This window comes from Mesoplodon mirus (genome assembly GCF_964341445.2).
Source record: "Mesoplodon mirus genome assembly, chromosome: 10".
Taxonomy (NCBI): Eukaryota; Metazoa; Chordata; class Mammalia; order Artiodactyla; family Ziphiidae; genus Mesoplodon; species Mesoplodon mirus.
This window is the reverse complement of record NC_138986.1, coordinates 52610493-52629664: the sequence shown is the minus strand read 5'-3', so window position 1 is coordinate 52629664 and position 19172 is coordinate 52610493. Positions and strand designations below refer to the sequence as shown.

Sequence of the window (19172 nt, the reverse complement as noted above, 5' to 3'; positions counted from 1 at the left end):
TGATGTTCACTGCCAAGTATACCCAAAGCACTGTAACAAGCTATGATCCAAATTATCACCAAATTTATTTACTCATTCAAATCATGTAATTCCCGAGAGCAATCTTTCTCCAGAAGCCAAGCAAAGTATCTTTATGATTTTATATTAAAACACAAATGCATAAACTTTTTAGACCTTTATCATTATTTCTAATTACAGAAAGTTAGAACACCAAGAGATTGATTTAAAACATGTAGCATAATATAGTAAAATGCTTGTTTGTTCAACAGTAAAACTTGAATGCTCAAGCAGGTCACAAATTTTCTCTAAGCAAATTTCTCACAAAGTTGTAGATTCCTGAAGCCACACACACAGCTTCAGACTGAACTTATTCATCTTACTATAATGCAGACAAAACAATAAGGAAAACGACTATCTCAGCTGTATGCAGAAAAAAAAGCAAAACACGGTTAGTGGATATAAAGAACTCTCAAACATTAGGAATATATGGGATTGCTCCATATTCATTGCCTTCACTGGGACATTAACTGTCATATCTTTTAAGATAAAATAATAAACAGGGCACTTATTGTTAAAGTAAATGACTATGAAATTAGAAGCTGCAGCATTCGATTCAAATCTGTTAAGCTTTCTTCATCTACTGACACACACTCACAATACTTAATTCCATCAACATCTAACTCAATGCATCTGCACGTGAATGTCTCAGAGACATTTCAAACTTTTCTTTTTTAATTTATTTAATTTATTTATTTTTGGCTGCCTTGGGACTTCGTTGCTGCACACGGGCTTTCTCTAGTTGCGGTGAGCAGGGGCTACTCTTCGTTGCGGTGTGTGGGCTTTTTCATTGTGGTGGCTTCTCCTGTTGTGCAGCACAGGCTCTAGGCACGCAGGCTCAGTAGTTATCGGGCTCTAGTGCACGCTCAGTAGTTGTGGTGCACAGGCTTAGCTGCTCCACGGCATGTGGGATCTTCCCGGACCAGGGCTCGAACCTGTGTCCCCTGCACTGGCAGGTGCATTCTTAACCACTGCACCACCAGGGAAGCCCACATTTCAAACTTTTGCCTTCAAGGCTGACCTTCTCAATTTGGCTTTGTTCCCCATCCCAAACCTATTTTTTGTCTAGTTATTTCATATCATGGTATAAAGCACTACTATCCATCTAGCTGCCCAAGTCAGAACTCAGGAATGATTCTTTCCTTTCTTTCAACCTAAACTTGAAACCGTACACAAGCCCCTGTGTCCCTGTCCTTTGAAGTAAAAGGCTTTTGCTTTAGTCTCCCAGGCCTCCATTGTGTCTCAAAAGGCTGACTCAAGAGTTAATGATTAGGAAATGTGAAGATGTAGAAATAAAGAATAGCTGTTGGGCTGGGAAACTGGTAACAATTTAGACTATAAATCCACCACACAGCACAGTCACCCAACTCCCAGGTCCCTGAAAGATACAGATAAAGGCCTGACACACATTCCTGAGTTGTTTTTAAAGGAAGCAGGCCCCCACCAGTTGGAAACTGCTGACCACAAGAACACAGATCCTAGTCTGGTTGAAACCAGAAGGTTGATGATGCTTGGAACTTCACCTTGATGCCAACCAATCAGAGAATTGTGCAACAGCTGATCACACACCCTGCAGCCCCTCCCTCACACTGCCTTTAAAACCCCTTCCCTGAAAGCCGTCGGTGAGTTTGGGTCTTTTGAGCATGAACTGCCCATTCTCCTTGCTTGGTGCCCTGCAGTAAACAATGTACTTTCCTTCACCACAACCCAGTGTCAGTAGATTGGCTTTACTGTGTGTGGGTGAGCAGACTCAAGTTCGGTTTAGTAACAACCTAACACCCCATCTAATAATAGATTCTGTCAATGCTACCTCCAAAATAAACCCCAGATTTACTGACCTTTCTCCATCTCTACCATCATCACCCTAAAGGCCACCATCATCTTATACCTGGACCTACTACTACAGACTCTCCACTTCCACTCTTGGCTCCCTCTATCCCACCCTCTATTCAGCAGCTACAATGTTCTTCCAACATATTCTGCATCTCATCACTCTCCTGCTTAAAAATCCTCCAATGGCTTTGCAATGCACTTAATATCACAATTCTTTCCTTGGGCTTCCCTGGTGGTGAAGTGGTTGAGTCCGCCTGCCAATGCAGGGGACACGGGTTTGAGCCCTGGTCCAGGAAGATCCCACATGCCACTGAGCAACTAAGCCTGTGTGCCACAACTGCTAAGCCTATGCTCTAGAGCCCACAAGCCACAACTACTGAGCCTGCATGCCACATCTATTGAAGCCCACGCGCCTAGAGCCCGTGCTCCGCAATGGGAGAGGCTGCTGCGATGAGGAGCCTGCGCACCACAACGAGGAGTGGTCCCCACTTGCCACAGCTGGAGAAAGCCCGCGTGCAGCAATGAAGACCCAACACAGCCAAAAATAAAAATAAATGAAATAAATAAATTAAAAAAAATTTCTTTTCCTTGACTTGAAAGGCCCTATATCACCTAGATCTTTCCCATTTCTCTAACCTCATTGCATGTCACTCTTCCTTCTTGGTCACTGGCCAAGACACACTGGCCTTCTTTCTATTTTTTAAAATATACCAAACTTTTTGCCTCATGTTCTTAAAACATGCCATTCCCTAATGTGACTAGTTCCCTTTCATCCCTAAGATTTCAGCTTAAATATCATCTTCTCAAACAGGTCTTTTATAACTACCTTAATAAAAACAGGCCCAATCCCTAATGATCTCTATTCTCAGCACTGTTTATTGCTTTCAAAATAGGGTAAGATCACTGCCAAAAGGATGCTTTCTGTCACATGAAACTTATGGAAAGAAACAGATAATAGAAAAGTGACATTTCTGCTACAAAGAATTTTTTTTTTAAATGATGAGACTATACTATAGATTGTTCTCACAGGTAGAGGGGAAATATGACAAGCACACTAGAGGAAAACGGTATCCTAGGGAAAAACAACTTAGTTCTCTCTCACTTTTGGTAAAAGCTACTAATAGGATTAAGTCTTCAAAAGTACCTAGCATTTTTCCCCACCTGAGGGGCTTTGCCCCTGACATTCCCTCTGCCTAGGAAGGTATTATGAACCCCAGATAAATGTATGGTCCTGCTTTAGGTCTTCATTTAATGTCATCCAATCAGTGAGGCCTTCTGAGACCACCTGATTAAAAACAGCAACGCCCTCTCCCAAAACAGTCCTTTCTCATCTTTCCCTGCTTTTTCTCCCACAGCACTCCTCGTCATCATAAGGCGCATAATGTATTTTACTTTTATATATACTTATTGTCTGTCTCCCCCATGATAATTTAAGCTGCATAAGGGCAGGAAATTCAGTCTTTTTTTTTTTTTTTTTTTTTTTACTACTTTATCTCCAGTATGGATTCAATAATTAACTGTTCAATGAATTAACATTAAAATGACACTCATAAAAGATGAACCAAGTTAAAGCAGGCATGTGATGGTTAATTTTATGCATCAACTTGACTGGCCACAGGTGCCCAGATTAAACATTATTTCTGGGTGTGCCTGTGAGGGTGTTTTGGGATGAGATTAGCATATAAATATGTGTCATTTCAGTAGACTGCCCACCCCAATGTGAGTGGACATCGTCCAATCAGTTGAGAACCTGAAGAGAACAAAAGGAAAGGCAGAGGAAACAGGAATCTGCCCCACTTTTTCCTGCCCCATTGCTTGAGCTGAGACATCTCATCTTTTCCTACCATTGAACTGGGATTTATACCAGCAGCATCCTTGGTTCTCAGGCCTTGAAACTCAGAGTGAATTACACCTCTGACTTTCCTGAGTCTTCAGCTTGCAGGGGGCAGATTGTGGGACTTGTAAGACTCCAAAATCACATGAACCAGTTCCTCATAATAAATCTCTGTGTGTGTGTGTGTGTGTGTGTGTGTATGTGCGTGTGTGTATTCATTCTATTTCTCTGGAGAATCCTGACTAATAAAAGGAGTATGTAAGTATGTAAGAAGAGTGGCAGGAAGGTCAACACCAAGCACAAGATGAGGTTTATTTAAAAAAAAAAAAAGGGAGGAAAAACAAAACGAGCTTTATAAACCATGTTTGGCAAAGAAAGAACGAACGCATGGAGAACATTATTGGGAAAGATGGTTATCATATTAAGAGGTGACAGAGAGAAAGCTAAACTATCCAACTTCTGTTCAGTTTCCATTTTCTTCAACAAGAGAATGATTTTCAAAGAAGAAAGTGTGAAAACTTAGCTAAAATAAAAATGATGCTTCAAAAGATTCAGACATAACAGTAGGTACTCTGCTTTAAATTAATGCAAGTCTTCAGACAAAGGAAAATTACTTCAGAGGACACTAAAAGAACCTAAAGATAGGATTACAAAACCAATGCCAATAATCTTATGAAACAATGGAAAACGAGAGAGGTGCCTGAGGTCAGCAGACAGGCAAATGTTTCAACCTAAAAATATGAATGGATTTTATCAACTGGTAAGCCTGACGTCAATCTTTAGCAGAGTTTTAGAATGTTTTTGAGCATTCAGAAAGTAAAACAATAATTAGTAGAAATCAGCATAAATTTAAAAATACTTATAGCATCAAAGTGACCATGTTTCTTTTTATGACAGTATTAAGGTACTGGATACCAAAAAAATGATTTATCTTAATGTAACGATAAAGATCACCTTCTGGGTGTGTCTATAAGCTGGATGAGTGTAGTTAGGCACACTCAACAGTTTCTAAAATGTCTGGGAACCAACTATGACAGTTTTCATTCTATTACCCACCATATTCAACCAAATACTAAGTCCTAGCAAGTCTACATCTCAAATATTTCTCAAAACTGTCCACTTCTCTCTACCTTCAAGACTGCCCTGTAGTCAGAAAAATTCATCTGCTACCTAACCACTGGAATGGACTCGTACTTGGCCTTTTAATTCCATATTTGTTCCCTTCTAATTCATTAACCATACAGTAGTCAGAGATAACTTAAAAAAGAACATCTGATTCCTTTATATCCCTGCTTATAATCTTTCAGCAGTCCCCTATCTACCTCACCTCACTCCTGGAGATTAAGTTCAATATCACTAAAATGTCCTACCAGACCCTGAATAGATAGGGTCCTCTATCCAATGTGCAGTGTTATCTACTTGCCACTCTCAATCTTGATCACCGTGCTCTAGTCAGAATAGCCTTCTGGAGCCTTATAAAGAAAGTTGAGGCCTTGGAGAACCACTGATTAAACAAAGAAGAACCACAGGAGGCTTGAAGGGGGAAGTCCAAGTAACATGGCTTTAAAGATTTGCTTAAAGGAAGTAGAAGTACCCCTTAAATAAAATATTGATTTTGAAAAAAAAAAAAAAAAAAAGAATAGCCTTCTTAGAGCCCCTAGAATTTATTAAGCTCTTTTCTCCTTCTCAGCCTAACCCACATCATTCCCTGTGCCTGGAACACTTTCATCACAACCACACTGCTCTCTATCCCTTCCTCTATAGCTCAAGATACAAATGTAATAATTATTTAAAGACTATCTGTTTAATGTCTGCCTCCCCCACCAGAATGTGAACTCTGAGGGAAGGAACCATGGCTGTCATACTCACCCCAGCGCCCCCTATGCCTAGCACAGTGCCTGGCATGTGGTAGATTCTTATAATTGGCTAATCCATACTATCAGGATCTGGGCATAACTCTCGTATAATGATTGTTCTTTCCAAGACTTGATTAAATAACAGAGTATAAAGTCTGTGAAGAATATAAATTTGTGAGTAATATTCATAGCGCTAGATTAAAGAATGAAAATTTCTATAAACTCAAAGTGGGGGAGGGGTGAGAGCAGATGAAAAAGACTGACCATATACTGATAACTGCTGAGATGGGTGATAGGTATGTGGATGCTCATTACAGTATTTTCTTTGCTCTTATTTATACAATGTGATCCCGGTGTTCTCATGACTGATAAACATCTGAGTTTTTCTAAAGAAAGGAAGCTTACCAAATAGTGACCTTTCACTGAGACAAAAGGTTCAAGAAGAATACTTATGCTTCCTATTGACAGTTCTACTTAAGAATCTCCTTCCACACCACCTACACATTAGAACAGTACTGACACCGTGATAACAGCACAGAAATGGAAGCTTCAAGATACAGAGTTAAGTCCAAAAATCTCTTGTCTTTCTGTTTTAGTAGTCTTTCTATGACACCACATTTATTTTTAGAAAGTTATCTATTGCCTTTTACCTAAGTCTTGCTTGAAAGGACCAGGGAGGAAGAGAGGGAAAGAGGGAGAGGTAGAGAGAGAAAGATGGGGAGGGAGGGAGCGAGGGAGGGAGGGAGAGAGAGAGAGAGGGAGGGAGGGAGGGAGGGAGGGAGGGAGGGAGAGAGAGACAGAGAGAGAGAGAGAAATAAACAATAATTATTCTTCCAGGAAATCCTCTGGAATCAAGAATATCTAATCACCAGAATTCAGGTGTAAGTGATTACCACTGGACAGTCTTTGAATCTGAGTCTTGTGAGGTATCATCACCTTGACATTTGTAAGGAAACTCCATCTCAGAAGAGTGATCTGCCATGGCCACACAACCAATAGGAGATAAGCAAAGAAAGATCAATGCTCCTTCTCGGACCAAGAGATTCTCAGTCCATTACTTATCCTACTATATTGCAACTGATAAAAACAAAGCAGTGCAATCACAACCCAACTGTCTCTGTCATATAAGCCAGTTAGAAGCATTGTGTTTCTTTTGCATCACCCACCAAACAAAAGTATTTTCAAAATGCTATGACTTATCATAAAATTCATCTTAAGCTAACCACTATTTCCTCTTAAAAACCAGTTTTAAGTTAAAATGGTACACTACCAAATAACGGATTTCTCTAAAAAATTACTTAGCTCAAAAGGATTAACCATACTTTATAAACAATGGAAATTTTCAATATTTAACGGTGAAAACTTGCATTTATTTGAAGGTCTATGGAATTTATTTGATGCCATCTTTTCTTTTTTAGTATACTCAGAAAACCAAAGCTGAAAACTAAGTCATATATTATGTTAAAAATATTTTTTAGAGATTTCCTCAAATCTCTAGCTTATAAGAAAAACCTCCTGACATTTAATAGAAAATAGCGTGCAAATATAGTGACAAGTGCCTCATAAATAATAAAAATGCTACTTTCTTCTCTTTTTTTGTGGTCATTACCTTTGTTTCACAGGGAGGTTAAATACTCTTATATCTAAAATGAAAACCCATAAAAAACACTGAAAGGCACAGTATGTCTTAAATGAGCTTTCTTGGTTTCAAAAGCTTTTCTTATTTCTTTTTCACAGAGATCTGAAAAATTAAAATTAGCATTTGAAAGTATTCAAAAATTGTTTAAATCGTTTAGTTGCTATGCTGTACAGGTGCAGTTCTGAATGAAATAAATTTACCATCTGCTTTGTCTCAATTCTGACCAGTTTACAATTACACTAACCAACAGGTGAAATGTCTTTGCCCTAACAGATCTGTAAGACTTTCTTTTGTATGGAAAAACTCTTAAACATAAAATCCACTTCCATAATTAAAAATTTTAAAGGTACTTCCTCAATTTTATACTAGTATTAACCTAGTTATAAAAAGCTGTTAACAGTATTTCCTTGTTGTACTAGATAGGATTAAAATAAAGGAGTCACTCAGTCAATATTTATTTTGTCCATTCTATGCCTAAGAATATACTAGGTGCTGGGGATACAGAAAATGCATGATACACTCTAGCCAAGAGAAATTTATATTCTAGCAGAATACATAAACCATAACTATACCAGAGAGTGAATTATGAGAGCAAGAATGCATATGAATGGACAAGGAGCCGTGAGAGCATGAAAATATAAATAGATCTGCCTCCACTTGGCTGTAGCTTCACAAAAACAGGATTCATGTTTGTTCTATCACTGCTGGATGATCACTAGCTCCTAGCATAGTGTCAAGCACATATTAGACGTTCAATAAATAGTTTGTTGGCTAAAAAAAAAATTGAAACAGGGAAGTTTTCACTTAGAGGGTGACAAGACAGATGAGCATTAAAACATTAAGTAAGAATTAAATAGACAAAAAGGGAGGGAAAGGTTATTCTAGGCAGAAGGAACAGAATGAACTACTATACCCACCTTTCACCAATTTACCTTAATGTAGGTAACATTCAACATTTTACCCCAAAATATATTTTCTACAAACAACCTCTACCCAACCAAAGATTTTCTAAATGTATATTTCAATTTAAAAAAGTAGAAAATAAACTATCAAGGTCTCCACAGGATACCACATGTAGGATTTTGAGTGTGTAAACTTAATCATTAGCAGTACCAATAAAACCAAACATAAGAGCTACAAAAATAATTTATAGCTAAAAGAAGGAACAAAATATATTTTAACCACATACCATTTTAAGTTGGATTTAATGAAACTCAATTTGAAAAGTAACTTAATAAAAGTTAAATTAATAAAAATAACTTTAAAATAGTCATATATCCAAGCAAGAATATAAGCTAAGACAAAAATAGGAAAAAAGGAATTTTAGAAAAAAATATATTTTTTATATACAAAAAATAGCAATGAAGGCAGTTATTAGACTAAGTCTGATATGTTAAGTTATACCAAGTTCTGAATGTGTGACGCTGTGAGTCATGCTTTAGATCAATGATAAATACAAGCTGTTGGTTTAATCAACCTTCTATAGGCTGGCAAATGTTTTCTAAAAGGGTTAGAGAGTAAATATTTTAAGCTGTGGGCCACATGGTCTCTTTCACAACTACTTTTTTTTGACTTTTTTTTTTTTAACATCTTTATTGGAGTATAATTGCTTTACATTGTTGTGTTAGCTGCTGCTGTATAACAAAAGTGAGTCAGCCATACATATACATATATCCCCATATCCCCTCCCTTTTGCGTCTCCCTCCCACCCTCCCTATCCCACCCCTCTAGGTGGTCACAAAGCACCGAGCTGATCTCCCTGTGTTATGCACCTGCTTCCCACTACCTGTCTGTTTCACATTTGGTAGTGTATATATGTCCATGCCACTCTCTCATTTCATCCCAGCTTACCCTTCCCCCTCCCCGTGTCCTCAAGTTCATTCTCTACCTCTGTGTCTTTATTCCTGTTCTGCCTCTAGGTTCGTTAGAACCTTTTTTTTTTTTTTTTTTTTTAGATTCCATATATATGTGTTAGCATATGGTATTTGTTTTTCTCTTTCTGACTTACTTCACTCTGTATGACAGACTCTAGGTCCATCCACCTCACTACAAATAACTCAGTTTCATTTCTTTTTATGGCTGAGTTAATATTCCATTGTATATATGTGCCACATCTTCTTTATCCATTCATCTGTTGATGGACACTTAGGTTGCTTCCATGTCCTGTCTATTGTAAATGGTGCTGCAATGAACACTGTGGTACATGACTCTTTTTGAATTATGGTTTTCTCAGGGTATATGCCCAGTAGTGGGATTGCTGGGTCATATGGTAGTTCTATTTTTAGTTTTTTAAGGAACCTCCATACTGTTCTCCATAGTGGCTGTATCAATTTACATTCCCACCAACAGTGCAAGAGGGTTCCCTTTTCTCCACTCTCTCTCCAGCATTTATTGTTTGTAGACATTTTGATGATGGCCATTCTGACTGGTGTGAGGTGATAACTCATTGTAGTTTTGATTTGCATTTCTCTGATGATTAGTGATGTTGAGCACCCTTTCATGTGTTTGTTGGCCATCTGTATGTCTTCTTTGGAGAAATGTCTATTTAGGTCTTCTGCCCATTTTTGGATTGGGTTGTTTTTTTGTTTGTTTTTGCGGTACGCAGGCCTCTCACTGTTGTGGCCTCTCCCGTTGCGGAGCACAGGCTCCTGACGCACAGGCTCAGTGGCCATGGCTCACGGGCCCAGCCGCTCCGCGGCATGCGGGATCTTCCCAGACCGGGGCACGAACCCGTGTCCCCTGCATCAGCAGGCGGACTCTCAACCACTGCGCCACCAGGGAAGCCCTGGGTTGTTTGTTTTTTTGATCACAACTATTTAACTCAGCTGTTGTAGCATGAAAGTAGCCACAGATGTTACAGAAATGAATTGTTGTGGCAGGGTTCTAATAAATCTTTATTTACAAAAACAGGTGGCTGGCTCATGACCACACTTTTTGCCAACTCCTGTTCTAGAGTCTCAAAGTGACTTCTCAATAATTCTCTTTATCAAGACAGCTTTACTTCCTTTCAAACACTTTCACATAAACTGTATTAGTGTTTCGTTAAAGCTTCTAAAAACATTTATAGGAAAACATAGCAGATATTCTCTTATTTTACAGATAAAGAAACTGAAGCTAAAAGGGATTGAGTGACTTGCCCTAAGGAGCTACCAGAAGAGCTGAGACTAAAAACCACATCTTGGTTATTTCCACAACTCTTACCCACCACCCTCCATAACTAATCCTCTAATGCCCCAACTGAAACAGTTCAATCATTTTAGAATCCTCTGCTGAATCCCTGGGCTCTCTATAGCTGACTCACCATGCTCACAATAGATTTCAAGAACATCTACTTAAAAGTTCATCTAAATTATTTACTTAAATTCTGAAGACAAATTACTCTCAGATCTCTTCTCTCTTTAGAACATTCCTGTCTTCTTCCATTTAAGCAATCCTCTTATTCACAAGCCTCCTAAAATGTCACTTCATCTACAAATAGCCAGCCAGGAAAAGGAAAAAGTACACCTTCTTAAGCGGTTGTAAACTCTTTTGATCACTTAATAAGAATAGGTGTACTCAGTAATAGAAATGAAGTGAAAGGCCTGGTGCCTTCCTTTTGCAAACCTTACAATCTAATTGAGAAATATCAGAGGTACAAATATGAAACTAAGGAGCAACTCCATGTAACTTGGGTCAAATCTAAGAAACTTAAAAAGAAATGTGAAAATTTAATTTACAGGACACACTGTCATAAAATACGTACCTTTTGTACTAATGAAGTCACAGATAATGCCCTGTATTTTGCATAATGAAAGTTTAATAAATACTAAATAACTACAGACAACTCTGTGAAATGGTAATGATACAGTCCAAAAGATAAAACTGTATCACATTTAAAAAAAATTTTTTTAAGGGGAAAAGAGGGGTCTTCTCTTATTCTAGTTGTTGCCATGAAAGAGCAGCTTATATTGTACCAACTCCTTGTCCAAAAACAACTATCGAAGATGGACAAAATACAGACAGTCCTTGCTTTGCACAGTAGTGCAGGACTGGAAAAATGACCATGCAACATAAAACCATGCAAAGTGATCTTAAGAGTTAATGGGAAAATTTATGATTGTTTTGTGATCTTTTAGAAAATTGTCAAAATATTAAAAACTCTGATGGTTATAATGTACAGGAAAATGAAAAAAGTAAATAAAACTAATATTTATTTAGTACTGTGTTTAACAGTACACTAATTAAAGCATGAGAAACATGGAGAATTAAAGTGCTTTATTTGTAAAAATCTTAAGCACAGTTTGAATAGTGCCTGCTTTCTTACAAGCAAGCATCTTTCCTAAACCTTGGCAAATTATCATACTCCTTTCTAAGTCTGGATCAACTTCAAGCATGTTACTTGCACTTTCAACACCATGAGATATCCCTGTTCCTTTAATGTGATATCTTTGCCAGTATCACTCCCTCTGGGATAACTTCATCCTTTTCATCACAACCACTTCCCTCATTTGTGTGGAAGAGTTTGCCTTCACTAAGCTCCTGGGGCGGCATATCTAAAGTCTCTCAAATGGTGGTAGTGTCAACAGCCCCACAGTTAGCTATGTCTTCTATAATTCCACTACCTTCTATTCAAATTTCACTTCCAGCATTATCACTTTTTGTTTCTTTGCTACATTTTCATCTTTCTTGGCTAATTCCCTCTTTCAATTATCCAGTTTTACAAAATGTTATGTGGGCTTATCAATGGACACAAGGAGGCAACACAACTGCATGCTTTGCTGTCTGTGAGTGAATTAAATAACAGCGGCATAACGACGATTCACTGACAGACACTCAAAGAAAGTGACTGGTCACTGATCATGACGTGTATCTGTTGTTACATAATGACTGAACCGAAGAGCTAACTCTTACGTAACTGTACTTTATGTGATTATTCACAGTTAATACACCATGACCAATGAAATTTGAGCCACATTGTTGGGGAACTGGCATTATTTAACTAAAGCATGTTAACTGAAATTCATGCATATTTGACCCATGCAAAGTGAGAACTGCCTACATACAGAACTGTGTGTAGGCACTGGAGGGCAATCAATGCAGGCAAGATTAAGGAACTATGATGGCTAAGAGAAGGAGAATACATCAGTAAATTGCAGATTCCCCTCAGCTTTTTCCTTGAGTGTATTTTCTAAATCTCAGCCAGGAGAGAGAGAATCTGAGCAAAAAGCAAGGCTTCCTGTTCTGAGAAAGCAGAGACTTAAGAGATTGTGCCCTACCCAGGCGGAGGTATTTCGGTACATACACAGGGTATTCAGTTGCAATTCCAGAAGGATCGTGACTAGGACTAAGGGCACTTTTTCCAGAAGCTAAACACAGGAAGTTTATACTGTCTTATATTATGGGCAAAGCAATCTGTCTAATGCTAGGGAATCCAGGAAGAGAGGGATGCTAGAAGGGTACAATGTAAGAAAGGTATGACCAAAGGTAGCTTCTTTGTGAAATTCTGTGCACAGAGGCTGGAATTTAAACTTGTACCACCAACCCTAAGATGTACCAATTACTCACAGGATTATAGTTACTTCATACTTCAAAATGTGGTATTATGAAATTAAACATTGTTATATTTACCATTTTGTAAACCCATCCAGAGCTGCTTGTGATCTTTTTTCTGCATTTCATTGATTACTTGACTTTTGTGCTTTAAAGCATCCGCTTCTTTCACACAAGACATAAAATGAGCTTCAATTACATCCTTAGATGGACAGTGCAGAAGGTCCTTTTCTGGAAAACTCTATCAAAGGAAGAAGAAATACACATATAAAACAGGTACACACATTACAAAATTAGCTCTTCAAAGAACTGTTATCTCCTGCAATTTTCCAATATTTTAAGCAAACCACCTCTTACCTTTGCAATAAAGAGATTTTAGTATAACTCCAAATACTTTTTTAAATTAACTTAAAAATCTTTAGCTGTCTGGCATATTCTTCACTTTTTCCAAGTAATCCTTGTGTGATATGGTATGCATTTATAAAACATGAAAAAAGATATGAAAGAGCAAGAATTTTAAAAATAGCTTTTTGACTGACCATACCTAGTATTGGCAAGAATGTGGATGGAAATGTAAAATGGTACAAACACTGTGGAAAACAGTTTGGTAGTTTCTTCTAAAAAAGCAAACAGACACCTACCATCTGATCCCGTCATTCTACAACTAGGTATTTACTTAAGAGGAATAAAAGCATATGTCTACACAAAGACTTGTACATGAATGTTCACAGCAGCTTTATTTGTAGCAGTAACAACACAGGAAGCAACCTAAGTGTCAACAGGTAAACAAATACATAAACTGCAGTATAAACTTATCAAAGTGTACACTTTTTTTTTTTTTTTTTTTTTTTTGCTGTACGCGGGCCTCTCACTGTTGTGGCCTCTCCCGTTGCGGAGCACAGGCTCCGGATGCGCAGGCCCAGCGGCCATGGCTCACGGGCCCAGCCGCTCCGCGGCATATGGGATCCTCCCAGACCGGGGCACGAACCCGTATCCCCTGCATCGGCAGGCGGACTCTCAACCACTGCGCCACCAGGGAGGCCCCAAAGTGTACACTTTTAACATGCATAGTTTCCTTTAGGTCAATCAGAGCTTAACAAAGCTGTTAAAATGTAAGGTCAAATAGCTAAATTTACATTCTTTACCTTCACTGAATCTTTTAGGCAGTTGAGGCAATGATCGTTGGACAAATAAGCAGTTATGTAAATGAGATGACATGTACTTTTCACCAAACAAAAGAAAGATATTAACAATAATAGCTAACTCTAATTGAACACTTAGTATGTGACAAACATTGTACTAAGACTTTAATATGGATTAAATCACTTAATTTTCCTAACAACTCTTGAGGTACACACTATTGTTATTGCTATTTTACAGATAAAACATATATAAATAAAGCTCTGGGAGTGGATAGGATTGCACAGCTTGCTAGTGGTGGAGTTAGAATTAGTGTGACTCAACAGTCCCAGCTCTTAAACCACCATGCAATACCACTTCCTCCCTAAGACCTAAATATGTACTTAATGATTATATTCGAACATTATCTTACCAAAAAAAGACATTGTTCTGTAAGTCCTTTAATAAAAATGGAGTCAAATAATAATGGTAGAAAATAGCATGAGTTATAGCCTACTCATGTTATTAATAGACAACATTCAATTATCCAAGTCATGGAAAGCTCCTGAATGATTAGGAAATTTACCATAGATGCCCTCCTACCAAAGGAAAAGGCACTTGACTACCTATGGCTATCTCCTAAAGCATATTTTTTAAACGCAAATAATCAGTCACACGTCCTTCTGTTTTCATAGAATCCAGCCTCACAGTTTCTGCTGAGTAAATGGTAAGCCACTATATAACTACCCGCTGGTCACAGTTGCCTAGAGCAGAAGTAAACAGCTGAAACAATCAAATTGTCTCTCTAGGTACAAATGGATTCCAGTTTCATGGTGCTCTTGAACTAGAAGTCCATAAAGAATTAAGATGGATGCTTTCCAACACAGGCACACAAAGGCAAAGAATAGGAGAAAATATAAAATGTCTTATGAATGAAAAGGCAAAAGGAGAATATGAGGGACAGATAAAACTAAAAGATGAGAGAGGATATGGACAGCAGAGAGAGTGTCCCTGCCTTAAGCAACTTTACAATCAGCTGTATTTGCTTTGAATTAGCTAGACTGAAGGGATTTGCCCTGGATTCCTGACCAGGACAAACAATTAAGTGTACATCATATCAATTCTATTACAGTCAAATGGATTAGCAATATGATAATAATTAGTATTATGATTTAAGAAAACTTCAATTTTGTTATACTTTTTTTTTTTTTTTTTTTTTTCTTTTTGCAGTACGCGGGCCTCTCACTGTTGTGGCCTCTCCCGTTGCGGAGCACAGGCTCCGGACGCGCAGGCCCAGCGGCCATGGCTCACGGGCCCAGCCGCTCCGCGGCACGTGGGATCCTCCCAGACCGGGGCACGAACCCGTATCCCCTGCATCGGCAGGCGGACTCTCAACCACTGCGCCACCAGGGAGGCCCCAATTTTGTTATACTTGATCTATAAAATTAGAAGGGCTTTTTCAGACCAATGCTTTCTTTATTTTTTACTTTTTTAGGCCGTGCAGCATGTAGGATCTTTGCTCCCCAACCAAACAGGGATAGAACCTGAATCCCCTGCAGTGGAAGGGCGGAGTCTTAGCCACTGGACCGCCAGGGAAGTCTAGACGGGCTTTTTCAGTTATTGTACAGTAGTCCCCAGGGACCGGTTTTTCCGGGAAGGGATTTGGGTAGGTGGGGGGGGCGGGGCGGGGTGGGTTCAGGGGGTAATGAAGCTTCGCTTGCTTGCCCGCCACTCACCTCCTGCTGTGCGGCCCGGTTCCTAACAGGCTGGGGACCCTTGTTGTACAGTTCACTACCCTGCTAATTATCCACTTTGGTTATGAATGAGTGGCAGAAAATATAAAAGTTCATATTCCAAAGAAAATATTGTCTTCATATTGTCTTCATGTACTTTAATTTATGACCTATTTAAGCTTAAATACCGTTAGAATTTCTTAAAATTGTATACAAGCTGATTATGAAAAAAAGGAGTTAGGATCTCTCAAACCACTGGTTTGAAAAATCAGGAGGAAAAAAATCCCGCCGTTTTTTAGTGTTGCATCAGCATAGGCTGCTAATTCCTTCAATGGCTCTTGTAACCAGAGAAGTTACTGAGGTTTTGCTTTTCCCAGACTTCCACTGCTTTGCAGGTTTCTAAACTTAACCAATGCTGACACCTATAATTGATAGCTGACAATTCCAAATGCCTAGTCTTTATAGCAAAAGAGGGGGTCTGTTAAGAGAGTGCATGTTTGTACACCTACCCTTCAACAGAGAATGCCCTATCTCCAGATGAACTCTTTAATGAAATGAACTCAGGGGAAGCATGAGAGCAGTAACAGAAAAACGGAGATAACTGCTTAGGCAGCCACAGCAGTTGAATTAATTGTGGCAATGAATACAGTGTCAGATGTCTCAACCAAAGCCCCCACAGCTTCTACTCATGAAATGCTCTTCTTTCCATGATTAGCTTGGGCTGGGGTGGGAAATCTTTTTTTTGAAAGCTTCACAATAAAATTACAAGCAGAATCTTGATTTGTTACATTACATTTCTAAATCTCTTCTCATATACATGAGCAGTTGTGTTTAAGTGCGTATCTTTTCAGTCCAAATTCTTGCAAATAAAGGCAGCGACTTTAACACCATGTTTACTTGCTTTCATTAATCTTCCAAGTCAGAATCCTAATAAACTAGATCTAATTTCAGTTTTTTCCTGAAAGGTTCCATTTACTTATATATTATTACCTGTGTCCTTTAATTAAAATATTAATCCAGGCAGTCTGCAGTATGTCCAGACGCATTAGAGATAACCAAATAACACTAAACGAAACACTGAAACTACTTACAAAGTTACTGGGAAAAAAAGCCTTTTCAGTCTATTAATAATAATATTACAAGCTCTATTATGACAATAGAGCAAAACAAAAAAACATTTCCCATATACTGCTGATTCCTCCTTCTCCCCATCTCCCACATCCAATCAAGTTCTGTTGAATCTACATCCTAAATAGATCTGAATCCATTCACTTTCAACATTCCCAATGCCACTTTCCTAGTACAAATTAACAACTATGTGAAATTTCTGAAAAACCTCGTGACTGGATCCCATGCCCAAAACCTTACCCTCTTTAATTCATTTTTCACATTTGGAGTCATGGTGATCTTTCTAAAATGCAAATCTGATCTTCTCACTCAGCTGCTCCGCTCTACTTTTAGGATAAAATCAAACTTCTAATGCTTTCAACATTCGAATGATTTCTCTCTCTGCTAACCTCTCCAGCATAATGTCTTACTCGCATTTCACATACTCCATTCTCTTTCCCTTCTCTCCCACATACAGTCTCTCTGCTCCAACGATCCTGAATATGTCATCTGTTCAGACATTCTTTCAGCCATACTCTCTTTTCTGTTCCTTTACACAAACTATTTCTTCTGCCTGGCACACTCTCCTTGCCTATCTCTCAACCACCTACATGCCTACCCCCCAAAAAAATCCTCCTCAAAATTCAGATTCAGTTTTTTTTTTTTTTTTCTTTTTGCGGTATGCGGGCCTCTCACTGTTGTGGCCTCTCCCGTTGCGGAGCACAGGCTCCGGATGCGCAGGCCCAGCGGCCATGGCTCACGGGCCCAGCCGCTCCGCGGCATATGGGATCCTCCCAGACCGGGGCACGAACCCGTATCCCCTGCATCGGCAGGCGGACTCTCAACCACTGCGCCACCAGGGAGGCCCCAGATTCAGTTTTGATATTACTTCCTTCAGGAAATTTCCCTCACTCCCCAAGTCTAGGTCATGTTCACAAAGTCCTTATACTTAACTCTATAATATCATTTATATTCTTATGTCACCATACTCTTAAAGCTCCACAAGACAGAGACCAAGACTGTTCTCAAGTCTGTGTCATCCCAATAAACTTTTAAAAATAAGTAACTTTATTGAGATATGATTTCACATACAGCCAAATGAAGAAATTTTACGCGTACAGTTAGATGAATTTTGATACTGCGGAACTGTCAGCCCAAACAAGATACAGAACATTACCATCACCTTCTAAAACGTTCCTTGGTGCCCTGTGTAATCAGTTCCCCCATTCTGAACCTCAGCTACCACTGATCTGATTTGTATCACCAGAGATTAGGTTTGCCTATAATATAATCACAAATCAAAAGAATCATACAATGTGCAGTACTGTGTACTCTAGCATCTTTCACTTAGCATGCTTTTGAGATTCATGTTTGTTACTGCATGTACCCATAGTTAGTTTCTTTTTATTGCATAGTGTACAATTGAATGGATATACCATCATCTGTTAATCCAAAACCCTGTTAGTAGACATTAAGATTATATGCAAATTTTGACTATTATTAAGAAAGTTGCTATGAACATTAGTGTACAAGTCTTCTGAGAACATGTTTTCATATTTCTTGAGTATATACCTTGAAATAGAAATGTTGTCATAAAGAAAGTTTATGTCTAACTTTATTTAAAAACTGCCAAACTATTTTCCAAGATGAAAGTACAATTTTACACTCCCTCCAGCAATGTAAGAGAGTTCTGGTTACTACATTCCTCAAACTTAGTACTGTCAGAATTTTTTTTTTTTGGCCACACTGTGTGGCTTGCGGGATCTTAGTTCCCTGACCAGAGATTGAACCCGTCCCAGGGCAGTGAAAGTGCCAAGTCCTAACCACTGGACCACCAGGGAATTCCTTTTTTCTCGGTACTGTATTTTTAATTTCAGTTATTCTACTGAGTGTGAAGCAACATCTCATTTTGGTTTTTAATACACATTTCCCTGATGACTGATGATGGTGAGCACCTTTTCATGTGCTAATTGGTTATTCCCATATGAACATACATATACATAGCATACATATATTATATATCTGTTCATATATATACACATATATATGTGTGTGTGCATATATATGTCTGTTTAGATCTTTTGGATGTGTTCCAAAGTGAATGATATGTTAGGGAACAATTTGAACGATGTAAATTTCATGTTTACTTTTGTAAACATTGTCCACAATAGTAGGTGAAGACAAAAAATGCACCCAGCTAAACCAAACCACATCAGAACACACAAAACACACACACACACCTCAGAAATGGATCCACTACTTCAAATCATACTATAAGCTACACTCATCCACATCCTATGTTACAATTTTGTCTGATTTCAGATAACCTTCCTCCTATCACTTCACAATACCTAACAAGCTGCAATCCTTTCCAATGCTCATTTCAACAAGCAAATTTCCAGTCTTTTTCAACAGAGTGCCATATTCATTGTAGTACTTATGTATTCCTTAACCATTTAACATAC

At 38.5% G+C, this 19172-nt stretch overlaps 1 protein-coding gene across 5 annotated transcripts in view; it reads right to left on the bottom strand.

Moving 5' to 3' along the window:
• Window positions 1-19172, bottom strand: part of ATG5 (autophagy related 5) — a 122509-nt gene that overhangs the window by 68282 nt on the left and 35055 nt on the right. For all 5 annotated transcript variants that reach the window (XM_082634005.1, XM_082634004.1, XM_082634006.1 and 2 more), the window contains one exon: window positions 12827-12989. In XM_082634005.1, the coding sequence (XP_082490131.1) occupies window positions 12827-12989 (163 nt within the window). The remainder of the gene's footprint in view (window positions 1-12826; window positions 12990-19172) is intronic.